This window comes from Amphibalanus amphitrite, unplaced genomic scaffold (genome assembly GCF_019059575.1).
Source record: "Amphibalanus amphitrite isolate SeventyFive unplaced genomic scaffold, NRLGWU_Aamphi_draft 000222F_arrow, whole genome shotgun sequence".
In the NCBI taxonomy this organism is placed as follows: Eukaryota; Metazoa; Arthropoda; class Thecostraca; order Balanomorpha; family Balanidae; genus Amphibalanus; species Amphibalanus amphitrite.
In genome coordinates, this window is record NW_024881717.1 from 644,067 (window position 1) to 668,372 (window position 24,306).

The 24,306-nt window shown below is 48.3% G+C and overlaps 1 protein-coding gene across 1 annotated transcript in view; it reads right to left on the reverse strand.

Annotated features, from left to right (window-relative positions):
* LOC122385549 (putative transcription factor capicua) overlaps positions 1-24,306 on the reverse strand; it is a 122,687-nt gene that overhangs the window by 67,126 nt on the left and 31,255 nt on the right. Inside the window, exon 2 of the mRNA XM_043373895.1 lies at positions 1,685-1,941. Within this exon, the coding sequence (XP_043229830.1) occupies positions 1,685-1,935 (251 nt within the window). The 5' untranslated portion in view covers positions 1,936-1,941. The remainder of the gene's footprint in view (positions 1-1,684; positions 1,942-24,306) is intronic.

Sequence of the window (24,306 nt, forward strand, 5' to 3'; positions counted from 1 at the left end):
AGACTACTGTATTACTGATATAGAGTAGGGGAGACCCGGGAGGTACATATGGCCCCCGGGAAGTATGGGCCATCGCAGTTTTGAAGAAGTGTTGCGTATTTTTACACATTTGACCACGTAAACTGGTAGCAGCCATTTAGTTATGCAGCCCACGTGATTTCCAAAATCTTCCTCAGTCTTCTTTGTCAATGAGCGGTGATAAAGTGTTTTTGCCCTCTTCGAGTAAAATACGGTACATTAAGTAAATTCGTTATCAGTGTGAACCAGGCTCGTTTTATTATGTCACACCATCGCTAACATAAAGGTTAATGCATGCAAGTTAAGACTGGATAATCAATTTGAAGCTTTCTTCCAAGATTATGAGCTGAGATGCTACGCGCATTCTGGCGTCCTAACCGGGACGTTCGGGCCACCCACCTCCAGTGATCCTAAATCAATAAAATGACGCTTTCTTTGAATGTCCTCTTCAATAAGTTTTGTTTTTGTTGCGCATGATCGAAAATTTAACTACAGATTGCATTTGAACATAAAAATATTGTCTTATTTCATGGAACATGATTGAGTTAACTATAATAAATATGTGCCCAAGTAACCTCCATGAAATAGCTTGTTGGCAGCTTATGCGGTATTTTATAAGATTGGGCTCCTAAGATAGCTCAAGGTAGATCCCAGCTACGAGTGTTGTTCTCAATGTCGAGAAAAGAATATGAAACATGACACCAACCCATGCCTCCCGGGCCATAGCCCGTACCTCCCGGTGTATTTTGATGGATCGAAAAAGCGCATGATTTATTAAAAGTTATCTCGAGACAAAATAGCTGATCCCAGGTGCCTAATATCAGGCAACTTTACAGGCGAAAAGCGATATCACGTACACAGAGTGAAAAACCAGATCTAGCAAGAAAATTACCATTTCACAAAACCGGCCCATACCTCAAGGGTCTCCCCTACGTTGTCTGTGGCAGAGTTTTAATCCAAGTTAACATTAAAGGGACCCTCCCACCTTCAAAATTGTCAATGAATTAGCATAAAAGTGGTGTACCGTGGTTCAGTAAGAGCAAAACTGAATATGTACCAAATTTCACCGAGAAAATATGCAACGGTTTTTGAGATATTATACTTTTACTTTTGTTTACTTTGTGGGGCCTCCGCTGTTCCTATGACGTCATTTGGAAGCAATAATTTGGTATCTTTAATGTGTGGCAGATGTTGCGCGTAAACAGGATATACCGCCACAGCAACAGTTATCTTTTATCATGGTTTTAGCATTAGATTCAAAAATCGCCAGACATGCGCTGATGTCACAAATTCTAATTGGGGACATTAAAATGCATTAGCCCCGTAGAATCTTAAAACTGCAGCCTTGAAATCAAATATCTCCGAACTTAAGCATTTTTCGGTGTTGACAGTGCCCAGACCGGTAATGGCGAGCCAGGGACCCCTATTTGGATATCTCAACTAAAAACTAGTGTTAAAAGGTGGGGTGGTCATTAAACACATGTGAAAAAGGCGCAGAGGTCAGTTTTACCGGCAGAAAAATGACCATTTGTGGTCATTTTCAAGCCAAGGTCACCCACGAGTTTCCGGCAGCCGCTAAAGCCTTGCCATTATCTGTTAATTTACAGCCGTCCTCTACTGAGCCCGAACACACTGCCCTCCCCCGGGCCAGTGCAGCCCTTCTCACTTGTCCATGTGGTCGGGGCTGCGCCGAGCGGCGGCGGCGGCTGACGTCGCTGTCGGCTGGGCGCCGGAGGTGGCTGTGGCCGCCGGCGTGGACGCGCCGGCCGACGGACGACGCGCCGCGGCCGTCGCCGGCGGCGGCTCGCCGGCGCTGCCGCTGGAGCCCAGCCGCCGCTGCAGGGGCGCCCGACCCAGCTGGGCAGGTGTCGGCGCCAGCACGAACGCGCCGGCCGCCGGCCGCTCCGGTGCCGGCATCCGCTCCTGGCGGCGGCGGGGAGGCGCGGGTCGCGCGAGTGAGCCGGCCGGCCACCGATACCACCACTACTAGCCACCGACCAACAACATACCACCACTACCGGCCAACGCACCACCACCCCCGCCCGCTCACGGCGCACAACAAATAGGGCCCACACAAACACAGAAACACTCCCGAAAGTAACTTCATGATTTAAAATTGAAATATCTCGACCTCGAGGAGTAAGAATCCGAATGATTAAATTGTGGCACATGCAAGCCTACATTCATAAAACTATCTTGCTGCATACTTAAATCATTTTTGATAATGAATTCACCGAGCAGTAGTGAGAAGAAAACTGAAGTGGTTAAGGTTCAACTCAAAGAGAGGGTCCGTTACTAGAACAAAACATACATGTTGCTCAGTTTTCGGCCCTAAGAAAACTATTATCGCACACTATCTCTGTACTGATTCATAGCGGCAAGCGGCAAAACGCCAGAAAAAGTATAATGTGCGCACAGGGGATGCATACTTGGCCCCCTGTCCTTCGAGGTCCTGAGGACGACAGCGGGAATTCGGTGACGATTAACCAAGAGAGGTGGCAGAGAGTCCTCCGGTGGTTATTCCGCTCACTACAGCGCAGCTGTGCCGATGTTAGAGTGAGTTTGCGAAATCTGTGGATCCGCGGATTTCCTAGGGAATCCGCGAAGTCTCTAGTGGCTCCGAGGATGAACATCAAGTCTAGTATGTTCGCAGATAAATGAGCGGGGATCCGCGGATGAACAATAGGTACCTACTCTTCAGGATAACCGCGAACTCCCTGAAGAGTTGCCGAGATCCGCGAACCACCCGGGGAGACCGCGGAGTAACGATTCACTTTCTAGTGAGTTTTCGAAGTTCCTATGCGTTTCACGCAGCTATAGTTATTATAACAAAAATGCATGGCATATTGGGTATATCATCTGCGACTTAACCGGCGCCCCGCTGGGCTATTCAGCCATACACGCCCTGCTGGGGGGGGGGGGGGCAGATTCTGCCCCCTGGGGCATTCCACGATAGATCGTACCAGGCCCGTCACCCTCATCCCTCAGATTTTAATGAAAATCGGTCCTAGGGGTAATCATAGGCCCCAAAGACGCCTGGCAAAATATCAGACTTCTCAGATCAAAACTTTTTGAGTTATATTGCTCAGATCAAAACTTTTTGAGTTATATTGCATTACATTTTTTTAACTTCGGTATGTAACGGTGAGTTTGATGGCCTATAACTCAAGAACGGGTTAAGCAGCCAACAAAAAGTAAACAACACTAAGCTTGCGAAGAATCAAAAATTAATATTACTATATAAAAATTCCAAAGAAAAAATTTCATTGTTGAGCAAAAACCTTAATCTTTTTTCATTTGCCTCTAATGACTTTTGGGACCAAAATTTTTCACATTTTTATTTTTTCAAAATAATCTTCATGTCATTGCAAATCGATATGCAAAAAATTAGAAAGGTGTTCTTTCTATAAGTTCCACATTTTCCCGCAAACAAAATGGGTTTCGGAGGGGTTGATACGACCCCAGCGCGCCGTTTCGCTTCTAATAGAGCTAGAGCCTCGCGGAAAAAAACGAGCGTGTGTGCCGTTACAAGTCGCAGCGATTGGTACCCGATTTTAAGGTCTCAGCTTAACCGGTAGCGTCTGAGGTCAGGTCACGTGACTGAAGTTACGGGTTCGGTTTTTAGTAAATCACTTCGTAAAAAATGGCCGCAGAGCCGCGATTTTGGCATCATTGTTTTCGCCTAGCTCAGGTGCATCGAATGGTATACTTTTTGCTAGGGTGCGGTCAACTTAAGTAGTTGACCTCGGGTCAAGGTCAGGTCAGAGCCCCTCAGGTCACGAAGCTGGGCAAAGGGTATCATATGGCATATCATTCGATTGGGAAGGTCTTCCCGAGTCCATTGGTGGCTTTCCCGACTCTCTAGCTCGATTTGATCGGGAGTTATTGACGAAAAACTCGTACGACCCTAGTGACGTCATAAATGACGTCACGCAAGGTTAACAATGCAAAAGTAAAGCATTGGACTTTGCAAGGAGTGCATGAAATCACGATACCATGTACGTGGGATAGTTTTAGATCATTCTCGGCGCCAAAATAACAGTTTTTATATTTCCCATTGATTTATAACAGTGATGTCACGTGACCGACCTGACCTCATGTAACCTTGAAAAATTCCCAGATATACAAGTTGTGAGACCTCTGGAGGACACCATGTATGCGTCCTGTAACTTTCATCTCGGACAGCTATGGTCACTGGCGTCCAAAACAATGTCAGAACCAAACAGCCTTTTCACCCTTGCGCTTATAGGAAAGAGGGTTGAATGAACCCTCTTTTCACTTTTTTCAGATGACTCAGACTTGAATTGAAATTTCAGTAACCCGTGATGTCACTAGGCAGCTTTACCACGCCATTTGTAAGCTCCCCTCCCGAAATCACTATTCGAAACCGTTATCGTGACGTAAAATAAATACATTTATAGAAAGAACACCTTCCTAATGTTTTGCATACTTCTTAACAATGAGCCAAATATTTTTTTAAAGAAATAAAAATTCAAAAAAATTTGGTCCCAAAGTCCAAAAAATACAAATGAAAGAAAACTCGATATGTCATACATAAAAATAGAGTATTTTTCGAAATTTCAAAAATACATATTAATCTCTGTTTCATTGCAAGTTCAATGTTATATGACATTTGGCATTTGCATAATCCGTCTTAGAGTTACAGCCCGCCAAACTTAGCGCTGCAAAGCAAGATCCAAAAAATGTTATACACCATAACTAAAAAAAATACTTATCTGATAAGCCTGAAATTGTTATAGGTGGATTCAGAGCCCCTGATCACCCCTGAGACCAATTCTCGTCAAATTCCGAGAGATGAGGGTGTCAAATTGGAAAAAAGTGGTACGATCTATCGTGGAATGCCCTCCCTGTCTAACTTCCGAACCGATGGTCGTAGAAAGACGGGGAAAACGGCAATCGAAAGCTCTCCACAAGGCGGATCTTAAGAGCCATTTTTTGCTTAAGTAGGTCAGAGGTCAGGTCAAGAGTACAAAACGCAAGTTTCTACAGTATCGGCCTTGCACCGTAGTTGCCGAAGAATGGACTGAGACTGATTGCCCAAAACGTGTTCTTAGGCAACCAACAGTGGCGTAGACAGGGGAGGGGGCCATGGGGGCCATGCCCCCCTTTCTGCCCAGCCGCCCAGATGGCGCCCCAATTAGCGCCGACTAGGCTGATGCCGTTTTACAGAGGGAACATGAATTAAAAATGATATGCCGGCAGGGATCGAGCTCAATATCTCTTTGGGGGGTGCCTGCACACCCCAATGTTCTCCAGGGCACCCGCAATAGAACCTTAGCCCCCAATGTTAAAGGGCGCCTCTCCGGAAACCAGAATATTCCGAACCCCCCAAGCTCGATGGCGCCCCTGAAGAGACGCTGGCATACACTTGAACGGAACAGTCGCCCCATTAAAGGTATATGGCGCGCCTCTAGAGTTCCCGGCGCCCCTCTGAAGCTCACAGGTGCCCCAATCGGCCCATCCAAGATCGATGGCGCACCCTGAAACCACTGGCGCCCCTCTAAAGCAACCGCATTCTTCTCAAGATCACAATCACCCTATCCGAGATCAATAACCCCCTCAAGAGCCACTAGCGCCCCCCTTGAGACTGAATTCGTTCCGCTTGAGACTAAAGTCGCCCCATTCAAGCCCAATAACGCCCCTCCAGAGCGTCAGGCGCGCTTTTGAAGATCACAGTCGTCCTCATCCGAGGTCGCTGGCGCCCCTCAAAAGTCACTGGCGCCCATCTAAACGGAGATTGCAGCTGCACCATCTTAGGATCGATGGCAACCCTCTGAAACCAGTGGCGCCCTTCTAGAGTACCCGGCGCCCCACTGAAAATCACATTCGCCCCGTCCGAGACACCGCCCCTTGAGACTACAGTCGCCCCACCCAAGCTCAAGGCGCTCCTCCAGAGCGTCCGGCGCCCTGCTGAAGGCAACAGTGGCCCCATCAATGCCCAATGGCGCCCCTCAACACCGTTCTAAAGATCACAGTCGCCCCATCAATCCGAGGTCGCTGGCGCCCCTCAAGAGCCACTGCCGCCCCCTGAACCGGAACTTCAGTCGGCCCATCCTTGATCAATGGCGCCCCTCTGAAACCACTGGTGTCTGGTGCCCCTCTGAAAATACCAGTCGGACCATCCGAGATCAATGGCGCCCCTCCAGAGCGTCCGACGCCCTACTGAAGGCAGCAGTGACCCCATCCAAGAAATTATTTGACAATGGGTCTTTCTCATCGACACCAAGGGCCGTTTTCAAGATGCAGCAGCCAGGCGGCGCCGAGCTGGGCTAGGATGTGCCAAGCGTTTCTTATAAGGCAGCCTCCTTAGTGCCACCCTTCGTTGCGATACCGCCGGCCTCAATGCGACGCTGCCCCTTCACCGTACAATGCCACCACTCAATGCAAGTGGTGCCCCTCATTGCAGTGCCGCCCATTATTGTTATGCCGCCAGCGTCTAGCAGTGCGGTGCCGCCCCCAGCGTAAGCGTTTTTTAATTGAACCTGCTGGCCGCTGGGGGTGTTTGAACACCCATTACTAACTCAGCTTGTGGGCCACGTCGAGACACGCAGTAGGCGGCGTTCGAAAGAGCGTCAAAAACTATTACAGAACTACTTAGATTATTTTTAAGGTTAGGTCGAACTGGTCGAAGGTCAGGTCGCCAGAGACAACCGAAAATCAAATTTCGCCGATGTTGACATTTTTCGACAAAGCGGCGCATAAGTCAGGATTCAGAAAGAGATGGAGCTACAGCGCAGCAGCTAAGCGCATATTCGATAGCTCTTTTTATACTCTCTCTTATTGATTATCTCAGATTTGACCTAAGGTAAACGTTTTAGCCTAAAAAATATACGTTTTCGCGGAGGACGCTTATGTGTAATACCTTTTGGCTCAGACCTGCACGAGTTTAGTTTAAACGGCATCGTGTTCCATTTTTCGAGGCGAGTCAAATGAACTAGAATTGTACATTAAAGGGGTATGTCATCTGCCAGGTGATGACCCTCACCTAAGGTGGAGGTCATCACCTAGCCGGGAAAGGTATTACTGCATATTAGTCGATCCGTATTGTCGAGAAGGAAAATAATTACGGAGCGAGCGAAGCGAGCGGAGTCTCATACTGAATTAAGGGAAAATCCTGAGTATGAGCTCGGCCGGCCGTGGGGACGCTCTTCAAAAGCTAATATCTTAGGAACGGGACATCCGATTGACAAGCGGTCTTCTTTACTGAATGTCACTTGGACGTAAAAGTTCTGTGGTGTGATGGCCACCATGCGTTCTTGCCAGCCACCGCACGTGGCGCGTGGTAAAGTTGGACATTTTTTAAGAACCCCCAAAATTGCAACCTCAATAACGGCACAACGGTTGGGCCGATTGAATTGAAACTCGGTACACAGTTAGGTCTCCATCAGATAATTCATCTGCATGTGTTAAGGTTGGGGTGCTACAGCACGTGCGCACGTGCAGGGGGCGCTCCCAGATCTCGAGAACGGCTGGGCCGATTGCGCTCAAATTTGGTACACGGCTGGGGACCAGTTAGTAGGGTGCCGTGCAAAAGTCAGTTTGGACCCCGCTTGCACGTGCGCACGTGCAGTGTGCCGCTTCCAGATCTCGAGAACGGCTAGGCCGATTGCGCTGAAATTTGGCACATCGCTAAAGACCGGTTAGTAGGGTGCAGTGCACAAGTTAGTTAGAGGTACCCCCTCGCAATTTCGCACGTGCAAGGCCCAACCTCTCGCTCGCTCCGTTGGTCGCCCAAAAGGCGTTTTACTGGTTATATAAGGTGTTTCATTGCTCTACCATATACCTATCAAGGGTTATTGTCCAAAAACTACTGGAGACCTTTCATGACCTTTCATGACCTCTGTAACATAAAAGTGGTCACGTCACGAGTGAAATTTTCCGATTAAATGCTAGTTTTCGGGACGGGCAGGCACCGTACCCGAACACTCATTTATCGGACGCTCTAGCTCCGAGGATTGACCTCGTGACGTCAGGCGCGCGACCGCGGCGGCCGGGACGAGGCCGGAGGCTCTTTCGCTCACTGGGCGGCGCGCCGAGCGGTCGCGACCAGCATCACAGGAACTTTAGGTGAGAGGTCATGGCGTTATAACTAGTTCGTCAAAATGACTGTATCTGGCCAGGTATTGCTACAGATCTGTTGCGATAGGCTGGTAATTTATGGCTGACCACGAGGGAATGATTATTTTTGCACTGCCGCAGCTATACAGGTAATTTTGTGCGTCTAATTCGAGGTTGTCATTTGCGGAAATTACCTTGTAAAACTGGCTCATAACCTAAACTCTTTATGATGGTAGAGACTGTGGCGTAGAACCGTTCATAGGGCCCGTGGCTATATCGCATGTTACCAGTTTTGCCCCTTTTTGTGCGAGGCTACTGTTAACGCCAGACCCCTTGAGACCCTAATTTTTCGCGATTATTTTTAAATGCGTGGAAGAATTTCAACCAAGCTCAGGATATGGCCGTTTCAAGACCTGCCGAAACTTTTACAATTAAGCTATTTTATCGCCATTTCAATATTTCAGGCACTTCTCATTGACTCGTAATGTTGAATTTCAAGCAAGATTTTCACCCGGTGTGTAGAGGCTATCACCGGTCAGCCTGTGATACGTTATGACGTCACAGCTAAGCCCCGCCTCTGTGGTCTTGGCCTGCGGCGGTTTCGGGCCGGCGCGCGGTCACTCTCGCTGTGGCGGGGAGCAGGGACGGTCGAGCGGTGCCGAAAGCCGGCGGAGTTGTGCGTAACGTCTTGGCTGACAGTGCCCAAAGAGCGACATGATGACTGAGGAGCCATAAATGCTCAATGCGCATTGCTTGCATCATGCTGATATGTTCGCTGATACTTGTTTCATTTTTTATAAGCCGCAAATGACGGACAGATGGCATATAACTGACTAAGGTATAGGAAATATTCACCTGTATTTAAAGCCTATGGCGTTGCAGATAATGCGATAATGGGATGTCGGATGTTACCAAGTAGCTGCCGATTTGTACATCGCTATGCAACCATCGAACAACGCAATAATAAATTAATTGCCTTCGCTTCACATCATAAGGCTCGCTCGTATTTCAAACAGATATCCTACATCGAAAATCGTATTTGTTAGGAACCGTTCACGTTTGTTCGAAGCACGTGTGAGTAGTAGGTTGAGGAGTGATGGTCCTCTTGGTCCTATATACAAGAGTCAACAAGAGCCTAACATTTACTTGACCGTCTGCTGCAATTGATTCATAGCACGTGAAGCGTCAGCGAAATTCATAGTCCTTTACAGATGGCAGGGGTGTCGTTTATACAGAGGTCGCTGATGGGCACGGGTCAATGCCGCAGTCGTGGGCGGAGCCTAATGTCATATGACGTATGAAAGCCTCTATCCAGGATGGAAAAACAGTTAACATTACGAGTCAATGACAAGTGCCACAAATATTTAAGTGACAACAAAATGTATTTGAAGAAAAAGTTTCGGCAGGTCTTGAAACAGCTACTTCCTAAATATGGTTGAAATTATTCCACGCATTTAAAAATAATCGCGAAAAATTAGGGTCTCAAGGGGTCTGGCGTTAACAGTAGTGTCCGTCTATGCGACCGGCTGCGTACCTACGCCGGCGGTCAATCGGCGGTGACGGTTAGCACCGAGGCGTTAGCCGAGTTAAGGGCCCACGGCAATTTTCGTCCCGGCGGTTGCACCAATACAGGACATTGGTGTAGTCCGGGCAAGACTGGTCGCCGTAATTCGGCCTGAGGCACCTGCCCCTATGACAGTTTCGTCAGGCTAAACGGGCCTTCGTGTTTCCTCAAATGGCGTTGGCCGAGTTAAATGTCAACGGCTTTTCGTCCAGGTGGCAGTTCGCCAAAGCATGAATTTGGTGTTTGCCTGGGCAAGGCCAGTCGCGGTGTTCTGGTCTGCGGCACCTGCCTATCTGGCCTGGTGTGTCAGATTTCTGACCGACCTGGTGGTCAGATTATGGGCCGTCCTCGGTGCGGTGGTTTGCCGCGGTTATCGGTCGACAGACGTTTTTCTTTTTGGCACCCATATTTGTCACAATTTGTGGCTTCATCTGTGGTCGCCTGTGGGCTAGTCGCCATGTGGTTGGGCCTCGGTTTTGTTTTCGCTCTGACACCGCGGTATATTTTCCGCTGGTAGTCCGGTTACGAGCGTATCGCCACAGTCTCGATTCAGCTTGCAATAGCTGATTTGGTTTTCGCTCCGACACCGCGGAAGCTATCCGCGGGTAGTCCGGTTACGAACGTATAGCCCCAGTTTACTTAAGCTTGCCTCCCCTGATTTGCTTTCGCTCTGACACCGCGGTAGGCATTCGCGGGTAGTCCGGTTACGAGCATATCGCTGCAGTTTCAATGAATTTTACATTCACCTTGGAATGGCAGTTTTTAGGCAGATCAACAGTTTTCCTCGTGTTTTTGGCGCCGTATTACATTTTGGTCATAATGAGTGTTGTTACGGAGCGAGTGAAGCGAGCGTAGTCTTTAGTAAATTAACGGTGACCCTTTATGCACGTGTCACGTGCAAAACGAGAGGTGTCTGTTTTGTAACAATGGCACATCTCGGTAACTACTGGGCCCATTGCGCTGAAAGTTGGCATGTAGATAGGCACCCATAGGCATTGCATCTCCGTGTGCCAAAGTTGGGGTGCTGCTGCACATGCGCACGTGCAGGGGTCGATTCCAGATCTTGAGCACGGCTGACCGATTGTGCTGAAATTTGGTACATGGTTAAGGAACGGTTAGTAGGGTGCCGTGCAAAAGTCTGTTGGGACCCAGTTTGCACGTGCGCCCGTGCAGGGTGCTGGTTCCAGATCTCGAGAACGGCTAGGCCAATTGCGCTCAAATTTGGCACATCGCTAGGGACCGGTTAGTAGGGTACGGTGCACAAGTTAGTTGGAGGTACCACCTCAATTTTGCGCGTGCAAGGCCCACCCTCTCGCTCGCTCCGTTGTTGGTCGCCCCAAAAGGCATTTTACTGTTTTCTTCCGCTGATTTGGTTGTATATCGGCTTGCTCGTTGTTTAATGTCAACCAGACGCAAATTTTGCAGGACTATGCTATACAGGTGTTCCTTAGTTTTCGCACGGGCTACTGCCCCTTTTCTGGCGAAGACAGACTTACTTTACACTGTGTGTGCATTAACGCATTGGCGAGTGTACGGTTTCGTTTCAATAACCACATTGTATACTGCCAGCCACCAAGGCCTGCCTCTTGTAGCCAGCCCCGCTTTCAGCGGCAGTCGACATTTTCTCCCAAAACCGTGTACACAATAAACATATACCATATTATCTGGTGGTATGAATTGCGCCGGTTTTAATTGACCGGCCTGTGGGCTGACTTTACGCCTGCCACGTTAGGTATTGCCAGCCACCAAGGCCTATGTTTCGCACTCAAGCCCATGGTCAGCGGCGTTCGACAATTCTTTCCCAGACCGTGTACTCAGTAAACATATCCCTTGTTGTCTGGCGGTATGAATTGCGCCGTCCTAAGTAACCCGTCGGCTTGTGGGCCGATTTTAGGCCTGCCACGTTATGTGTTGGCCACTGGCCAGCCACCAAGGCCTATGTTTTCGCAATCACACCCGTACTCAGCGGCATTCGACATTTCTTTCCCAGACCGTGTACACAGTAAACATACTGTGTTGTCTGGCGGTATGAATTGTGCCGTTTTAATTTGACCCGTTGGTTTGTGGGATGTTACACCGGCCACGTTATGAAACTGCCAGCCACCAAAGGATAGGGGAAGCGGGGGTAGCACCGCCATGTGGGAAACACCGCCATCCTCTCTATCGCCAAAACTCTGAATTGTAAATGTAAACACCCGCCATTTCGGTGTCCGAACGGAAACGGGACGCCGCGTGAGGTAGGTTTCGCTAAGATTTATTTGATTTTGAGATCGCAATTGCCCATTTTGTGAATTTCAAACCATCGTTGTAATAATTTGGCATGTTTGAGCAGCAAGTAAGTGGTCATTTCAAGTCAAAATGCCTTGATTTTTACGTTAAATCTGAGGGCATGAAGTGCTCTTTGTTGAGAAAGGAATTATAGAAGAATCGCGTCCCGGCTTGTTTTGCTGTCGGGGCGTTGTCGGTCCATGACTGTGAGTGGGGTAACACCGCCATGCTCGGCGGTGCTACCCCAAGGGGTGGCAAAATGGATAAAGCCGCAATGATGATTCACTCAGCTCGGAGAAGAGCTTTAGTTAGGCCGCAAACGTCGTCTGTTTTTTAACCTCACGTTTGACTTCACTGGATGTTTCGAAATAAACGTGAATTTGTCATGCTTTGTATGCATATTGTCCGCAACAAACAGTCTGATCTGTGACAAACTAACAACCAATTCTTGTGTGTCTTATATGAGTTTGAGTTACTATTTCAGACAGCAGTAACGCTTCCAAGGGTGCGTTACTGCTGTCTAAGGGTGCGTTATGCCTGTCCCGTAGCTCAGTTGGTAGAGCATTGGACTCCCGGTAGTGAGAGCCCGGGTTCGAGACGCTCCGGCGCTCGATATTTGAGACTCCTGACGGGGATGGTCTGCGGTTGGTGGGAGCAGCCGCAGCCAGTTGAAGTCAGTTGAGTGGGACAGGCCGTGTCCGGCTTTGAAGGGCACGTTCAACTTTGGCATCTAAATTCTCCCGTTACCCGGAATTGCGCGATCGGATGGTAGGGGTCGGGGTCTACGCAACAAGCTCTGCTTAGCGTGGGCTCCGGCTCTGTCAACCCGTTCATTCAAACATTCGAGCTAAATTTATAAAAAAAGGTGGCTGTCACCGTAAGGCCGATCTGTGGATAACATCGCCATCAGTGGCGGTGCTACCCGCACATTTTTTGGAGGACGAAAAATGCAGGACTTGTTTTCGACGTCTGTAAAGTAGCGAAATTTTATAATGGAGCGCTGGAAACTATGCCAACATGTAGGAAAACATTCCTACTTTCACATGAATGCAAAAGAGCTTCGTTTTTCCTACGCATATCAGCTCGGTGAGCAGAAATGCTTAAGGTGGCGGTGCTCCCCCGCTTCCCCTATCTCCCTCACTCATCACCGTATTCAGCGGCATTCGACTTTTTTTCCCATACAGCGTACACAGTACACATACGCTGTGTCGTCTGCCTGTATGACTTGCGCCGTCTTAATTTGACCGTTCGGCCCGTGAGCCGGTCGTACGGCCATGCCGCAATTGCCTTCTTATCTGAGGAAGGGCGGTTTATGTTCTGGCCACTGGAACAATTCGGGGCTATCGGCTAGCCAACTAAGCTTTCGTCAGTGCTAGTCGCTGAATGCGTCAATTATGGGTATTTCCCCGGTTGCCGTCGCTGTTTCGGCCGTGCACTGCCTAGCCTTTAGCATGTTGCCCCTCCGGCCGGCTGCCGACGTTTCGGTCTGACGGCATGTGTCACCGTAGCGCAGGCTTCAGTGCGCTGTCTGCTAGTTTTTCTATTTGCCCGCCACCTCCTGGTTGGCCTCGCTCCTGTTATTGATACTGCACACATCAGCGTTCGCTGTCGGCTTAATATTGCATATTCGTCTCCAATCCTTCTTTGGTCCATTTCGCCGCTTATCTCAGCAACGTTTAGCCTCATTTATAAATGGAACGGCCGGGGCGACGTCTGAGATCCGTCCTCTCCTTACTTTTCAGCCCTGTGCTTCTCGTGCTCGCGGCTAGCTTTGCCCATTGAGTTCGTCCCCAGGGACATGTCACTCCACTTTTGAGCACATCGTAAAGAGGCCTAAGGACATTAATAGGCGTGTGAATTGCACCACAATCGCTGTCTCATTCCTGAGCAGTTTTGGTGATCTGTACTCTGGACTAGTGTTGGGGACTAGTGTTGCCCTCGTTAGCGGTTGCCTTAACCCCTGGCAGCCCAAAATAATGTAATTTGGTTCTCGGCATCGATAGCAAATTGAAGACCTTATTGACAGATAATAAAATATGCAATGCATAAAAAGATCAAAGTAAATGAATAAACCCTTTTAAGCATCAGTTCGCTGTTAGTACTGTGGGTTTCGAAAGCTATGTACATCTTCGAAATCATCCATTGCTTAGCAGAATTCGGCGTCTTTTTGTCGCCAGAACGTGTTTGCCTTAAGTGTCCTCTGCCGTTGATTAATATAATTGTATATTGCATGTTTCATAAATCTTCAAATGAAAGTAACAAATTTTTGGTTGTTTGGACTGGTATTACCTTTCCGTTACGTGGACCAAAGCCATCGCCACTTGCTATCCGCCTCTGTTTTCTTGGTAGGAGGGTATTTTCTATAGATGGCCTTGATCGTCCCGCCGCCCTTATATGCTACCTTGCCGCTGCCAGTTTTTACGATGACTTTGTAACACTTGGTAGTCGTTGCCTATCCCATTTGCCCGGCAGACGTTCTCATCGCAATGCGTGAGCTCCCATGGGCGCTGTTTTTTTCATGGGTACGGATGGCGTCCACCCGTCAAGGGACGGCTGGCGTCGCCTGCAAGCCCTCATTAACCATATCGCTGTCATTACGGAGCGAGCGAAGCGAGCGGAGTCTTACGTAGAATAACGGAAATTTCTGAGTATGAGCGGCCGGCCGGCCGGCCGGCCGGCCGTGGTCACGATTCTGCGACGCTTATATCTCAGGAACCACTTGACCGATTTACACGCGGTAATTTTTGTAGGGTAGCTTCATTCCTTCTACCAAGTATTGGACTATTCCCGATGCACGTGGGTGACCCCTTATGCACGTGCCACGTGCAAAACGAAGAGGTGTCACTTTTGCAATTGTTGCAATATCTCGGTAACTACTTGGCCGATTGCGCTGAAAGTTGGCATGTAGGTAGGCACCCACTAGGCAATGCACATCCATGTGCCAGTGTTGGGGTGCTGCTGCACGTGCGCACGTGCAGGGGTCGATTCCAGATCTCGAGAACGGCTGGACCGATGGCGCTCAAATTTGGTACATGGTTAGGGACCGGATAGTAGGGTGCCGTGCAAAAGTCAGTTGGGACCCATTTTGCACGTGCGCACGTGCAGGGTACCGCTTCCAGATCTCGAGAACGGCTGGGCCGATTGTGCTCAAATTTGGCACATCGCTAGAGACCGGTTAGTAGGGTGCCGTGCACAAGTCAGCTGGAGGTACCCCCTCGAAATTTCGCACGTGCAAGGGTCACCCTCTCGCTCGCTCCGTTAGTCGCCCCAAAAGGCGTTATACTGGTATGGTATCATTACGGAGCGAGCGAAGCGAGCGTAGTCTTTCCTTAGATTAACGGAAATTTCTGAGTATGAGCGGCCGGCCGGCCGTGGTCACGATTCTGCGACGCTTATATCTCAGCAACCACTTGACCGATTTACATGCGGTAATTTTTGTAGGGTAGCTTCATTCCTTCTACCAAGTATTGGACTATTCCTGATGCATGTGGGTGACCCCTTATGCACGTGCCACGTGCAAAACGAAGAGGTGTCCGTTTTGTAATTGTTACAATATCTCGGTAACTACTTGGCCGATTGCGCTGAAAGTTGGCATGTAGGTAGGCACCCACTAGGCACTGCTTATCCATGTGCCAGGGTTGGGGTGCTGCTGCACGTGCGCACGTGCAGGGGTCGTTTCCAGATCTCGAGAATGGCTCGACCGATTGCGCTCAAATTTGGTACACAGTGAGGGACCGGTTAGTAGGGTGCCGTGCACAAGTCAGTTGGGACCCATTTTGCACGTGCGCACGTGCAGGGTGCCGCTTCCAGATCTCGAGAACGGCTGGGCCGATTGTGCCCAAATTTGGCACGTCGCTAGAGACCGGTTAGTAGGGTGCCGTGCACAAGTCGGTTGGAGGTACTCCCTCGCAATTTCGCACGTGCAAGGCCCACCCTCTCGCTCGCTCCGTTAGTCGCCCCAAAAGGCGTTATACTGGTATAGCTGTGGATACTAGCGGCCCCCTGTCTGTATCCCTAGGGCTCCCAGGCCTGCTTGTCTCGTACCTTAGTCCGCAAAACGGACTGTTGTTTTTGGTTTCATCGTTCAGTTTGGCGGATGAAATTTCAGTATCAGTGCACAGTTAACTTGCACGTTTCTCTGTTATACCTGAAGTATACAGCTCATCGCGATGTGGCATGCGAGACTCTTTGTTTGCCTTCTCAGCATAAATGTGTGCTCATTACGTCTGTTCCTTTTCATACGCCGATCATGCCGAGCACGAGGCTGTGGACCCACGCCGGAACGGCCCAGCGAGCACGGAGCTGGAGGCGGACGTCCCCGGGCGGCAGTGGCACGCTCCGCAACCCGTATGCCGAGGTAGCCCTCTCCGCCTGGCAGCCAGCGGCGACGATTGTTCACAAAGCAGCTGCCCAGGCACGAGAGGCCGCTCGAACGTCACCAGCACCCCAGCTCGCCGACACTTGCCAGCAACACCCGCGCGCCTACATTCCGGACCCCGGCCGTCGGGCTGCCTCCTGCGCAGATCACAGCAGCCCGTCGGTCCTCACTTCCGGCTACAACTTCTGGGACACCTTCACCTCGCCTGGCAGCGGAAATCACGCCAGCTCGCCTGCTGCCGCAGGCGGCCCCAGCGCAGCCCCAGCCGTCACGCTCGACGTAGTTCAGCTGTGTAGCTCGCTAACCCGGCACCGCCTGGGCTATTTCCGTACCCACGACAGCCTGGGGGGGGGGGGGGTCGGATCCGACCCCCCCCCTGTTATCTAGAGAACCAATGGTCGTATCGAGCCCCGCGAGGCGGCGTTCGAAAGGTCTCTACGAGACCTTCCCAAAGCACTCTTAAGATTTTAAGATTGAGGTCAACTTTCGGGTCAAGGTCAGGTCAAAGGTCAAATTCAGGGGTTTTGCATGATTAGGCTTACGGACAGCGGAATCGATAGCTGCTGCTCGAAACTCACAAAAAATGACCTCAAAGGCCTAGTGAAGGTACCATGTGCGTATAGGGGTCATACTAAGTACGGGTCAAGGTCAGGTCAGGTCACGAAAGGTCACGGTTTTCAATTTCTGCTACATGAGCGTGCGACACATGTTTTATGGCTTAATTTTCACGCCGAATCCGATGGTAATGGTTATATGTGACCCCAAGTCACTGTGCTGGTGATAAGTGTGCATTGAAAGCATAAAAAATCGTTTATACTATACGAGGGCTGAGAAAAAAGGTTTATTTTTCAACTTTTTATTTTTGACATAAAAATGCACTTTTCTAGACGAGCTTTGTCCCAGGAATCTAGTGGTGCCATTTGTTTTTCACATGCGATGTTCAGAAGTGCCTCTAATTCACGAAAATGCTTATGACGTCACCATGCCCTATGCATGTTGGAGCTATTTTTTACAATTTGGGGGTCAAAAATCAAGATAGAAAGTTGAAATTTGGGGCATCTAATGTTCTAATAGAGCTCTACAACATATACTCCGGTTTTTTGGAAATTCTCAAAATTTTGGATTTTATTAGCTGTTTTCCAAAAAATATTGTTTTTTGAATTTTTAGGGATGAAAAACGCATTTTATGGAAAATCCGAGATAGCCATTTTAAAGAACTCGTTGAGCTGCGTCTTTTCAAGTCCTTAATTTGCAATTTACTTTAAATCCTGATTTTTGGCGATTTTTTAAACATTTACCACTTTTTGACTAAAAACGCCATGTAGTTACATCACTAAAATCGATATATCTCAAAAAATTTTGGACATTTTTTCTTAAAAATTGCACAGGAGACGTCAAATTGATAGGGGAGAAGGTATGCCAAGTTTCAAGTAGATAGCGAAAGTGGTTCATGAGTTATTCAAGAAAAACGGAGGGGGGGTCGGATCCGACCCCCCCCCCCCAGGCGGTCGCGGGCTAAGAAACCGGTGCTGGAGGCCATACCGTCCTCTAGCACGGCCTGCCCGGAGACGTCCGAATGCGGCGTCACCTTAGCTCTTCTGGACCTGAACTGCAGCGACCACCGGCACGATTAATGTCATTTTGGTCGCACGTCCGCAGGTTTGTCATTTCTCCATATGCGAGATACCGACACGGCCCGTTGGCCGCGGTATCACTCTATAGTTGCGAGATGCCGTAACGACCCGTTCGGTCGCGGTGTCACTCTAGTTGCGAGATACCATCACGGTCCATTGGCCGCGGTATCGCCCTTATGGATAAGTCAGGTTCACCAGTAGGCAGTTGCGAGATGCCGACACGACCCGTTCGGTCGCGGTGTCACTCGTTGCGAGATACCGACACGGCCCATTGGCCGGGGTATCGCCCTTATGGATAAGTCAGGTTCACCAGTAGGCATTATTGTTTTCTAATTCCTCTCTGAATAACAGACAGTCAGCATGTGCCACGCATATTCTGTGTCATTTGATTCACTTTTGGAAAAGCTCCCACGTCCGGCTGTCGGCTGGCTGCCCACAGTTATCAAGGGTCACGGGGGCTGTATCTATAGACGGTAGACACAAGGGTGTGGGGCGGCTGGGCTGCCAAGAACTGCAGTCGTTTTGATCGCCAATGATCCTGCTCCCCAACCAAGCATTCCAATGGGTACACGGATGCTTTTTTTTGTCCAAGTTTTTCGTTCCATGCCACCAGCGTGATACCGACACTGGCCTATTCTACCAGCGGTATCTCATTTGTCCATATGGGTATTTTCTGCGCTTATGCTTCTATTGACTGTAATTACATTTGCGCGTTATGTTCTGGGTGATAATGCACGCACGTCCTGGGTCTTTGCCTTCGCTGTGCGAACTCGCCGGCGCTTCTTCGTGCGCACACACGTTTTACCTCCCGCTCCCTCGGTGTTCGGTGTGGGGGGTATGGGCGGGTCACCTCACAAAGGCTGGCTTTGTGACTGACCATTGTGTTGCCTCATGCCTGACGAATACAATCCCTGAACACGCGCCAGCCTTTTCCTCGGGAGCGAGACGGCGGATAAATGCTAGTTTTCGGGACGGGCAGGCACCGTACCCGAACACTCATTTATCGGACGCTCTAGCTCCGAGGATTGACCTCGTGACGTCAGGCGCGCGACCGCGGCGGCCGGGACGAGGCCGGAGGCTCTTTCGCTCACTGGGCGGCGCGCCGAGCGGTCGCGACCAGCATCCCACCCCCACCCCGACTGCCACCTGTGTATACTGTATATAATGTATAGCGCGATGCTGTAAATGTACGTTATGACATGTTTTATGAAGACTATCTGTATATGGTATGCAGTCCCATGCGGGTACGCTCGTCTGCATACGTTTTAGCGATTTCAGAGTTATCTGTCATTTGCTGAAAATGGATTCCTGTTTGGTCCGTCATTTTCGGAAGGTATTCGCCAAGGCATAGTGTTGTATCTTCTGGGCGGGTCACCTCACAAAGGCTGGCTTTGTGACTGACCATTGAGTTACCTCATGCCTGACGAATACAATCCCTGAACACGCGCCAGCCTTTTCCTCGGGAGCGAGACGGCGGATAAATGTGTCATATTTACCCTTATCCCGATGTATGAGGGTGTTTTCGTTCAGAAGAAGAGCATTTCAATTTTCTCCCATTAACCCAGCCGTGCTGCCCCCCCCCCCTGTGGTTTTCGCAAATACCTCAAAAACGGCGTCGCACAGCCCCACCGTTTTTGGCACACCTGTTCATACATACATCTTTTCCACACATCTGGGCCCTCAGAGATGCCGGTATGGGCCCTCAGAGATGCCGGTATGTAGCCCTTAGAGACACCGGTGTGGAACCCTCAGATACTTCAGTGTGAAGCCCTTACAATTGCTGGTGTGGAGCTATGAATGCGCTGGCTTAAATCCCTCAGAGGCCGGTACATGGACATAAGAGCTCAGTGAGAGCTTGTGTGGTGTCTTCAGTGGCCTTGTGGACTGTGGAGCCGTTAGACATCAACATGGTGCTCTCAGGAGCCGGTGAGTCCTCAGAGTCACCGGTGTGGGGCCTTCTGAGCTCCCGTCCGGCCGGCTGGCAGTGACGTCAGAAACGGCCAGCGTGCCCGTCCAACGGGCAGTTTCGACCCTTGATCTGACCTTGACCTTTCCTGTGACCTACTGGAAACATGTGTTTGTTGATAATTTTATTGCGATTGAGCCTGTCCCAATAAAAATGGTAAAATTGACCTTATGCTCATAATATCGGATAAATTAATTGAAAAAAGTCCAGAATTTATTTTCGAACTTGGTTCTTCTTCGGTGGAATCACAAATTTTGCGACCTCTCCATTATAAGTCAATGGGAGAATAATGAAATGCGTATCTTTTGGACGAATGTCGTTCAGAACCCTCTTAAACATCGGTTCATAGGTAAACATAACACATTGAATCGGAAAAATGCACCTGTGACCCTTCTGTGTGCCCCTGATGTCATCTCAGGTCATGAACGGTCACCAGCAGTTTTTTAGGCTATGCCTTTTGATAGAGACGTGCTAGAGCGGTGAAAATACGTCAGATGTGTTCAGCTCGCCGATACGGATCGACTGATATGCAGCATGACCCTTTCCGGTCAGGTCATGACCAGACATGTGCATGGATCCGAGAGCTGGATCTATGATCTCAGTGGATCTCTCGACAAAATAGAGGGGTTGGATCTATGATCCGAGTGGATCTCTCGACAAAATTCAGGGGTTGGATCTATGATCCGAATGGATCTCTCGACAAAATTTAGGGGTCAGATCTATGATCTCTGTGGATCCAGCGGGCAAAAATTTGTGGAGGACCTATGATCTGTATGGATCTCCCGACAACATGTAGCCAATGAAACCCTTATCCTACATAATTGTACACCTTACAGTGCAATACAATTGAGAATTATCACTTGTGGTCATGGCTATTGGTTAAGACCACTTGTAATCATTAGGTATCATCATTAAATTTGAATTTAAATAAACAACATTTGTACTACATTTGAAATAAACCAAGAACATGCATATTGCTACTTTTTGTGACCAATTGTAACTTTTTCATGACAGCACTGATGACAATCTTATCAACAAGCTACAGCCACTTTGATTCAATGAACAAACAGTACAGACAGGTGCAGACTGCAGTGGCAGCAGGGCACTGCAGATTTTCATTTTGGTCCCATTCTTTCCATGCAACGCCAGTACGGCTAATGTTAAAATGCCAAAATCTATGGGGAGCACTGTACCCTGGTGCCCCCCCCCCCCCTGTTCTGCCACCTATGGACAGATGTTAGGAAATCAAACCTGGAAGCCAAGTAGGTCAGTTTTGTTAAAAATAATCCAGCAATCCAGTTCTGTCAGGTATGAAATCCCAATCCAGAATGTTCGTATGAGCTATTAGTATGTGCAACACAATTTCGATTTAGTAAGAATAGCAACCAACCTTTAATACTTTCCTAATAAAATTACAAATTCAAAAATGGCATCAACTTCTTCAGATTACCTGCTTTTGGCATAGTGCCAAGGCCGTCGTGCCACGTGTGGTGCCATGCTGTGCTTTCGTTATGAGAGAGCCTCCCCAAAAAAAGACAAACGAAATTCATAGCTCACGTTTTGGTAATATGGTTTTATTACGTCATTATCGTTTGACCAATGAAAAATCTTAATTTGACCAAAACCGCAATGATTTCAAAAGATTCCCCGTAATAGGCCCTTTAAACTAATGACGTAAGATATTGTTATTCTTTTGAAAAGTGAATAAAATAAAGATGCAAGGCGCACACCGCTCAGGGTCATGTTATACCGTTTTAGCTTACGTTTACGTCATTAAATTCAACGCTACAAAGATGATATTCACAAAAAAAATCGTATCGTAAAATTATGTGAGGCAGAAAAAATGAACATTATTAAAAAAAAAAACTCCAGACTTTTGAATTTTTAGTTTGATTTTTTATTTATTTTCATTATACTCGAAGGTAGAACGCCTAGCTCATTTGTTATTTGAAATGACGTCACGAGTTCTATTTAGATACTGAATAATCATTTTACGGTAAATATCCAAGGCCATTACAATTGATATTTCGCTTCCCATCGCTTCCGCAGGCTGTTGAATATTTTTATACTTTTGTTTATATCTCAGTTTATTTTATCAAATATTTCTTTCAATAGATTGAAATACCTTTACCTAACCAAGCCACATGTGTCAGTATCATCTTTTATTGTTTATCAATCAATTGTATTAGCTGGAAACTGGAAAGCCTCATGGTTGTCTAATGCAAGATTGTCTTATCAATATCATTATGTAGATTCTAACATGAATTGCGATGTGGTAGGTACCTAGTTATGTATTGTTCATTAGTCATTACTTTGACTTACCTCTATGTTAATTGTTAATGCAAACTTTTCTGTTGGTATGTGAACTGTGAACAATCTTCATGTCACTCAATTCTCTCCAGTTGTGACCGTCATGAGCCTCCTTTATTTTTCTGTATAATGTAACTGGATGCCTTTTACTAATATGGCCTTTGTATAATATTGTTTGTTTCTAACCATACTTTGGTATTCATAACTTCTTATGAAAGAAAGTTGTAAACATTTTGAGCACCTATGAGCTATGATCCCAATGGATCTCACGACAAAATTGGGGAGCCAGATCTATGATCCGAGTGGATCTAGCGACAAAATTGAAGGGTCAGATCTATGATCCCAGTAGATCTCTCGACAAAATTGAGGGGTTGGATCTATGATCTGGATGGATCTCGGATCGGGATCCATGGGATCGGATCTCAGATCCATTTTTCCGGATCCAAGCACATGTCTGGTCATGACCTTGACCTGAGGTCAAATTGTCAAAATGACCCTTCAAGGTCAACGTATAGTTCATTCCACGCGTCTCGACGAGAGGAACACGATGCTGGCAAAATAAATGTCGTCACTGTCTTGAGTCAAACGGTATTGCAGAAACTTTTTTTTCATAAAAACTGCTATTTTTTAGTTTTTGCTCTCTGGAGACTGAACCGTTGACATGAGGTCAAATCTGAGAGCAATAATCATAAAGGTCTAAAAAGGGCTATGGAATGCCATTTTCCGCGGCGCTCTAGCTCTATTGGTTCCAGAGTTAGTCGTTGGCAGTTTTCAAAATTGTTGAAATGGACTAAATTTGACCTTTGATGCCCTCTGGTGACCTGATCTTTGACCTGGCCTAAAAATTGAACGAATTGTTTCAGTCATTATTTTTACGCTCTTTCGATTGCCGCTTACTACGTGTCGATGTTAGAGTGAGTTTGCGAAATCGGTGGATCCGCGGAGTCCCTAGGGAATCCACGGAGTCCCTAGTGGCTCCGCGGATGAACATCAAGTCTAGTATATTCGCGGATAAACGGGCGGAGATCCGCGGATGAACAAGACTCTTCAGGATAACCGCGAACTCCCTGAAGAGTTGACGAGATCCGCGAACCACCCGGGGAATCCTCGGAGCAGCGATTCATTCTAGTGAGTTTGCGAAGTTCCTATGCGTTTCGTGCAGCTATCTTATGACAGGAATGCAAGACATATTGGATAGATCGTCTGCGACTTAACCCTCGCCCGTATTGGTGTTTTCCCAGTTGCTGTTGGAATTCACTGAGTAGGTACCGATTCATTCTAGTGAGTTCGTGAATTATTCTTTCATCTCGCTTAGACGTCGCTCGCAAATATTAATATGCAATTAAATAATGAACGGTAAGCCATTTTTGGCGTGGTTGGACTTCTGCGACCAGTCTGCTTACTTTTCTCCCAACCATTAATGGAAAGCTGGAAAGGCGCGCATCTGAGCGATCATGTGAATGTACATATGCAAGTATGTATGAATAACAGTAATGATCACTCTTCCCCAGGGACGGAGCTTCCTGTACAGTTGGTGGGGTAGTTGCCCCCCCCCCCCCCAACTTGTCCATTTGCCACAGCCGACCTGACTCGACCGGTCAGCACCGCGCCTTCAGCCGCTCCAGCCCGGCGCCACAGTATCTATTCTGGGGAACATTGGACTGGAGGGGCAATGGCAATGTTGAACTTCGATACAAGAACCCAACACGTACATATCAACCCGCCTTTGAATATAGTTATTTGACCCAAGTTGACGGTAATTGGCCGAAGCCATTGCGAGCTTGCAAACAAACTAATGAAAAGTTAATCACGCATTGGCATCAATTGAGGTTGTTGGCTGTTGCGTCTCAAAGACGACTAAAAAGACAGGATGTCCCCTATGCTATTTGGAATCGACCTGGAATGTCAACCAAATACCAATGGCCTGGGGCCGTATGGTTTGGGTATTATTGGCTTCTTCTATGTAACCACGGAAAGCAAGCTATTTTTTTCCGCGAAAGGTTTAGCTCGATCAGGGGCCGCACGGCAAGGGTTCCAACGGAACCCTCCCCCGCGGACCCCTCCCCCCGCACACGGTAGCGTCCGAGAA